The sequence below is a fragment of the Oncorhynchus clarkii genome, chromosome 1 (genome assembly GCF_045791955.1).
Source record: "Oncorhynchus clarkii lewisi isolate Uvic-CL-2024 chromosome 1, UVic_Ocla_1.0, whole genome shotgun sequence".
Classification (NCBI taxonomy): domain Eukaryota; kingdom Metazoa; phylum Chordata; class Actinopteri; order Salmoniformes; family Salmonidae; genus Oncorhynchus; species Oncorhynchus clarkii.
Genome location: NC_092147.1, coordinates 72216944 through 72225003, shown reverse-complemented (window position 1 = coordinate 72225003; position 8060 = coordinate 72216944). Strand labels below are relative to the sequence as shown.

General features: G+C 40.4%; 1 protein-coding gene across 2 annotated transcripts in view; it reads left to right on the top strand.

Moving 5' to 3' along the window:
- Positions 1-1075: 1075 nt before the first annotated feature.
- Positions 1076-8060, top strand: part of LOC139417310 (E3 ubiquitin-protein ligase NEURL1-like) — a 56171-nt gene continuing 49186 nt past the window's right edge. The window contains exon 1 of one of the 2 annotated variants that reach the window (XM_071166579.1): positions 1076-1222. In XM_071166579.1, coding sequence (XP_071022680.1) covers positions 1108-1222 — 115 coding nt within the window. In that variant the 5' untranslated portion in view covers positions 1076-1107. The remainder of the gene's footprint in view (positions 1223-8060) is intronic. The other variant, XM_071166587.1, reaches the window with a different exon arrangement.

Genomic DNA, 8060 nt, shown 5'->3' with positions numbered 1-8060 from the left:
TCCAATGGAGGCCAGCTTTACACCACTCCAGTCGACGCCTGGCATTGCACATGGTGATTTTAGGCTTGTATGCGGCTACTCGGCCGCGGAAACCCATTTCATGAAACTCCCAACTAACAGTTATTGTGCTGACGTTGCTTACAGTGAATGTTGGAGGACAGACAATTTTTATGCGGTACGCGCTTCAGCACTCAGTGGTCTCGTTCTGTGAGCTTGTGTGGCCTTCCACTTCACGACTGAGCCGTTGTTGCTCCTAGACATCTCCACTTCACAATAACAGCACTTACATTTGACTGGGGCAGATCTACTGTAGCAGGGCATAAATTTAGACGAACTGACTTGTTGGAAAGGTAGCATCCTATAACGGTGCCACGCTGAAAGTCACTGAGCTCTTCAGTAAGGCCATTCTACTGCCAATGTTTCTCTGTGGAGATTGTATACCTGTGTGCTCAATTTTATACACCTGTCATCAATGGGTCTGGCTGAAAAAGCCAAATCCACTAAATTGAAGGGGTGTCCACATATTTTGTATATATAGTGTAGATTGCAGATGATTTTAGCTATTAAACTTAAGCTGTGTTTACACAGGCAGCCCAATTCTGATATTTTTTGCACTGATTTGTCTTTTGACCAATCATATCAGATTTTTTCAAAAGTCCAATTTGTGAAAAAATAAATGCATCATTTGGCTGCCTGTGTAAATGCATCCTAAGGTAAGCTACAAGTAAATTGGTGGAATTTCCCATTTTGCATTGGCAAAACTATGTACACGTTCAGATTTCCTATAGCTGGTTTCCTCTCAGTGCATACTGGTTTTGGGCGCGCTAGGCTTGTTTACCGAAAAATGCGGTCAAGTAGGCTATTGTCGACTTCAAAAGGAGAAAAGTTAGAAGGCACCTTCCTCGGTAGTATCGACAGTGTTAATTGTTATTCTTGAAGCTCCACCTCCACATTTTATGTTAATTTCAACGTTATTCTGCGCTGCGTGTGGGACTGCTTTGTAGCCTATCTGCCGCGGTCCAATGTAAATAGCCTTGGACAGCCACTAACTACACTGAGGGTAAACGGTGTTTAGAGGGAACGAAATCGTGATTATCTGATTATGTTATGTTGACAGCCAAGGAGCGCATGTCTATGAATATTTTATCTAACAAAACCAGAGAAGAGGAACTCACCTTGTATTTAAACATGGGAGGTCAGATAACAAGACATACCTTGTACGGTAAGGATATTTTACTTTTTTTTTTGGGGGGGGGGGGGGGGGGGGGGGGTAGCCTATATTCGATTATTGATTGCGTATATTTAGCAATAATAAAAACGTTGCTGATGGGATATGCTACAATGTAAACCTAGAGGCAAAAATGGCATAATTTGAGGATGATTCTAAATTGATTAAGTGTCAGTTTATCCCTCACAGAAAGAAATGAGTCAGCAAGAAAATTAGTTAAAGTATTATGAATGCTCAAGCTATGACTTGTGTGCTTTTTTATGTTAGATGCATGCTAACGTTCAAACACAATTATAGCAATGCAATATTCTGTTATGTGCAGCAACGTGAATGTTCAAGAATTAACTTCGTACTTGCATAGTTGCAAATTGGCTGATGGTATTTAAATCTCTTATTTTTTTATTTGCTACATATTTTCTTCAGATGACAATTTATGGTTAAGTATATCTGGGATGATTGAGCCAAATAACTGGACTTTGAATATAACTGGATTTTGAAGTTATCAATGTGGAGAAATGGTGTTCCTTAATTATTATTATTTAAATCGTTTACCTTGTCTAGTATTTGTAAACAGTGTGCCTCATTGACTGCCCAAGTGTCCAATCAGTTGTCTGATACTCCACAAGACCATATGCAATGACATAACTAATCTAATTAATCATGTTAAATTACTCTAAATTAATGCATATAGTCTGCAGTTCTACTCTGATTATTTTTATGTTTTATTTTAACTAGGCAAGTCAGTTAAGAACAAATTCTTATTTACAATGACAGCCTCATAGTGTAATACATTGTATTTGTTTTTTTGTCCCTTTTTGTCCCTTGTCAGATAGATCTCTATGATGAGGCTATAATAAGAGGTTCTAAACTTGTATAAACATTCATATTTTATTGGTCACATACACATATTTATTAGATGTTATTGCGGGTGTAGCCAAATGCTTGTAAAAGAGCCTGAAACAAGGTGTCTATTGGCACCATCTTGGTGAACGTCACAAACCGCTTTCCTAGCTATGCAATCCATCTTTCCTGGCTATGCAATGATACAGAGATTGTGTGCAATGTACAGTATATGATATACTTAAGCAATAAGGCCCGAGAGGGTGTGGTGTATATGGCCAATATACCACGGCTCAGGGCTGTTCTTAGGCGCAACGCGGAGTGCCTGGACACAGCGCTAAACCATGGTATATTGGCGATATCACAAACCTCCAAGGTGCCTTATTGCTATCATAAACTGGTTACCAACGCAATTAGAGCAGTACAAATAAATGTGTTGTCATACCTGTGGTATACCACAACTGTCAGCCAATCAGCATTCAGGGCTCAAACCACTAAGTTTATAGTTTACATTAGACCTCACAGGTAGGAGAGGTCTATTTGAAATGTGAAATTATAGTTGTGACAACCAGGGTAGTACACACCCTGGGCTTCCCAATGGCTCTAGGCAGCCAGATGCCCTTAGAGTCAGACCTAGGAACATCTTACTTAAACCCAGCTAAACCTTGACCATCAGCAGGTCCAATGTAAAACTGACATTAGATCAGTGGTTAGGGCCAACCTCCACCTGTCCCTTTCAGAGATGACACAGTGTGACAACCAAGCTGCTGTAACACACTTGCCCTGTGCTCTCCAGGGCTGCTGCCTCTGAGCTTTTGTCCCACATTAGCAGGTCACTGAGCCCTGATGTTTACGTAATGTCAAGTCTGGAAAAAAGACTCCAGAGCGGGGCAGCGGGCCAGGTGTGACTGCCTATGGCGGTCTCTGGCTCTGTCTATCCAGTCTTCACTGTTTGGTTGCCCTGACCAATCAATGACGATTGAGCTCTGAGCAATATTCCCCTTCCTTAACCTGAGTGCCTGATGCTTGTCGTGGCACTTCTCTTTATCATGCCCAGTCTCTGCTCAATGTTATGCTTGACATCTCTGTCTGGTTGCATTGCTCTCAAGACATGCCCAGAGAACCTCTGTGCCGTTGAGGAGGTAGGCACTGACCTTCTCAGACAATCCAATGTAATGCTGAAGGTAAATAAGCATAAAGAATTCAACTCTATCAATGTGGCAGCAGTAGTAGCAACAAGCAAAATGCATTTGGCATTTGTGAGGTCTTTTGTAAACTAATTTTGGACCTTGAGTCAACCAAAAGTGTTTGTTTTGTATGTTCTGGCATGTCATGCATTATCATTTGCTTGGCCAGTGGTTGAATACAATACACCCTTTTATGTTGCCATCAAACAATCTGACATGATGAATAAAATATGGTTACTTGATTTATTATGACTTAATTTAGGACCATTGTTGTACATAGAGAACCATTCATCATTTTTATGTAGCCCAGGGACAGACGTGAATACCTCAAGTCAGTAGTGTATACTCTGACAAATAGGCTGTACTTTTCCTATGCCAGTTCAGCCTGAACAATTCGTTGGAGTTCTCTTGGCAGCCACAATCTAAAATAGTTTCAACAATGGAGAAAATAACTCTGTAGAAACACATGACAAATTCTGTGCTGCTTTATCTTTGGTTAATTTCCTGGTCAAAATGTGTTATTCAAATGATGCTATATGTACATCCATGGATGTATATGAGACTGTTTACCTTGCAGAATATTTCTGTCTTGAAATTGAAGTGACTGCACTCGCTGAAGCCCCATGATTCTCTGTTGCCAATATAAGCTGCCTAATTGAAATGTATCCTGGGTACACTGAAAAGCTCTTGACCCCTATAGGTCAGGAGCAATAATAACTTTCTATCCCTAAGAAATTAGACTAGGGATACTCTCCCTCTCACACACACACACACACACACACACACACACACACACACACACACACACACACACACACACACACACACACACACCCCTCTTAATTAGGTGAATGTGCTCCTCTAGTTGTTGATGCTTAGACCTTTTGCTTTTTAGTGCAGTGTCCTGGTGACAGGCCAGTGTTGACCTGCTCCCAAACCTCTGCTGGTTTATACTGTAGGTTTGTAAAGAACAGGTATTTGTGATATTATCTCCATATTATTATATATTATAAAATATTATTTGTGACTGTTAATTTGACAATCGGCTAAGTGCAAGTCATCAAACAACATTTGGTACATATGCCTCATTCCCACACAATTGTCTGTTGAATAAGTCATTATTTGGGATGATCTCACCAGAAATATCTTCCTGACAACTCAATGTCCTTGGCATTGTTGTATTGCTTTGAAGGGAGATGTGAAATTGTGAATGGGGAAAAGGAGATTAGGGGAATAGCCTAACTGTTGATTTTTTGCGCATACAGTGGCACAACCCACGCCTTATCAGTCTACAAAAAGGCAGATGTGAGAACAGTAGATTTGGAGTCAATTAGAGCTGCATTGAAGAATGTATGTGTAGGAGCTGGCTATTACCCATGATTCATTCTTTGGTATTTACTACAAGTCAGATACATCCCAAAGTAGCTTTGTAGTCATTTTTTTTTGTGTTATGCTATTCTTTGACTCTCTTTAACTTTCTCACTCATTATTATTCACCATTCATTCATCATTTTCTGTAATCATGGTAGCATTCACATCCACATCCACATGTAGAAGTGTTTAGAAACATATTATATTCTTATTTGCAATAAAAGTGACTCCAAAATGACACAATACATTATTTACCATTAATTTCTATCGGGCACACAACCTAAACTATACTAACCAAAACACACAACCAAAACTAACTGCAAATGCATCCAACAAGTTTGTAGAGTCAATCAATCACATTTATTTATAAAGCCCTTTTTACACCAGCCGATGTCACAAAGTGCTATACAGAAACCCAGCCTAAAACCCCAAACAGCAAGCAATGCAGATGTAGAAGCACGGTGGCTAGGAAAAACTCCCTAGAGTGTCAGGAACCTAGGAAGAAACCAAGAGGAACCAGGCTCTGAGGGGTGGCCACTCCTCTTCTCACGGGTGGCGATGATAACAAAACATGGCCAAGATGTTCAAACGTTCATAAATGACTAGCAGGGTCAAATAATACCAATCACAGTGGTTGTAGAGGGTGCAACAGGTCAGCACCTTAGCAGTAAATGTCAGCTGGCTTTTCATAGCTGATCATTCAGAGTTAGAGACAGCAGGTGCGGTAGAAAGAGAGAGTCGAAAACAGCAGGTCCGGGACAAGGTAGCACGTCCAGTGAACAGGTCAGGGTTCCATAGCTGCAGGCAGAACAGTTGAAACTGGAGCAGCAGCACGACCAGGTGGATTGGGGACAGTAAGGAGTCATCAGGCCAGGTAGTCCTGAGGCATGGTCCTAGGGCTCAGGTCCTCCAAGAGAAAGAGAAAGAGAGAGAATTAGCAGGAGCATACTTAAATTCAGACAGGACACCGGATAAAACAAGAGAAATACTCCAGATATAGCAGACTGACCCTAGCCCCCGACACATAAACTATTACTCGAGGCTGATACAGGAGGGGTCGGGAGACACTGCTGTAATCATTGCATGCTAGGAATATGGGATCAAATACTGAACTTTTGACTACTTTATTTATAAGAATCTTTAGGGTGTCAATACTTTTGACACCTACCTTTTTGAGAAAAAAATGGTTACTTGATAAACAAAATCTCTTTCTCTGAGCAATTGTATTAGTATAAAATATAATTTCCCCCAAAAAATGTAGCATACAATATAGCTCAGTATTTGAATTATTTATTTCAGACAGTCGATTATTGCTCATCTTTATCAAGGGTGTCAATAATTGTGGACCCCACTTTATATATTGTTGCTATATTCAATATAAATGCATATACATATATTCAAGACTCATGATCAAACCAGTGCTATATCTTTAACCAAAGCCTAAAGGTGTGTGTGTGTGTGTGTGTGTGTGTGTGTGTGTGTGTGTGTGTGTGTGTGTGTGTGTGTGTGTGTGTGTGTGTGTGTGTGTGTGTGTGTGTGTGTGTGTGTGTGTGTGTGTGTGTGTGTGTGTGTGTGTGTGTGAAGGTGTGTGTAATTCCACTCCCAAAAAATAGTAAAGTACCCTTTGCTGTCACCAACAGTCATTCAATCAGTTTGCTGCCTGTTCTTAGTAAACTGATGGAGAGAATTGTGTTGGGCCAAATACAATGCTATTTTCACAGAACACGTTAACTACTGACTTTCAGCATGCATACAGAGAAGGTCACTCAACTTGTACTGCACTGACTTAGATGACTGATGATTGCTTAAAATAAATGCATAATAAGGTGATCGTTTTAGCTGTACTGTTAGATTTCAGTGAAGCCTTTGATATTATTGATCATAAACGGTTATTGAAAAAACTCACTTGCTTTGGATTTAAATAACCTGCCATCACATGGTTGGAGAGTTATTTATCCAATAGATCCCAGAGAGGGTTCTTCAATGGAAGCTTCTCTAACATCAGATATGTACAGTGCGGTGTCACTCAGGGCAGTTGGCTTGGGCTGTTACTCTTCTCAATTTTGACAAATTATTTGCCACTTGTCTTACACGAAGCAAGAATCACTGTATGTGGATGATTCCACACTCTACATGTCAGCACCAAAAGCCAATGAGCTCACTGAAATTCTAAATAAGGAGTTATCAGTATCAGAATGTGTGATTAATAATAAACTGGACTTAAATAGGATGCCTTCATAAAGTATTCACACCCCTCGACTTTTTCCACATTTTGTTGTGTTTCAGCCTGGGTTTAAAATGGATTAAATTGAGATGTTTTGTCACTGGTCTACAATGTTTTGTCACTGGTCCCATGGAGCTCAGTTGGTAGAGCATGGTGTTTGCAATGCCAGGGTTGTTGGTTCACTCCCCACAGGGGACCTGTATGAAAATGTATGCACTCACTGCTGTAAGTTGCTCTGGATAAGAGCATTTGCTCAATGACTAAAATGTAATACTAAAAGCATTGTATTTGGTTCAAAAATGTAGCTAAGATCTTAACCTCAATGGTTATTGTCCAGAAGCTATTTTTGGTCATAGGAAACAATGGCAGAAACATTGTGTACAAAAAATTAATTTACAAAATAGCAGAATTGGTCAGGAGCCCGTAAAACAGCTATCCATTGCAGCGTCAATCTCCATGCAGCACTGGTCTCTCTGCTACTACACTGCAAGCGGTACCGATGCACCAAGGCTATAACCAACAGGACCCTGAACAGCTTCTACCCCCAAACAATAAGACCGTTAAAAAAATATATATTTCTATTTCGCCTTTATTTAACCAGGTAGGCTAGTTCTCATTTGCAACTGTGACCTGGCCAAGATAAAGCATAGCAATTTGACACATACAACAACACAGAGTTACACATGGAATAAATAAAACATAGTCAATAATACAGTAGAACAAAATAAAACAAAAAGTCTATATACAGTGAGTGCAAATGAGGTAAGATAAGGGAGTTAAGGCAATAAATAGGCCATGGTGGCGAAGTAATTACAATATAGCAATTTAAAAACTGGAATGGTAGATGTTCAGAAGATGAATGTGCAAGTAGAGATACTGGGGTGCAAAGGAGCAAGATAAATCATTAAATACTGTATGGAGATGAGGTAGGTAGATAGATGGGCTGTTTACAGATGGGCTGTGTACAGGTGCAGTGATCTGTGACCTGCTCTTGACAGCTGGTGCTTAAAGCTAGTGCGGGAGATATGAGTCTCCAGCTTCAGAGATTTTTGCAGTTCTTTCCAGTCATTGGCAGCAGAGAACTGGAAGGAAAGACGACCAAAGGAGGAATTGGCTTTGTGGGTGACCAGTGAGATATACCTGCTGGAGCGCGTGCTACGAGTGGGTGCTGCTATGGTGACCAGTGTGCTGAGATAAGGCGGGGCTTTAC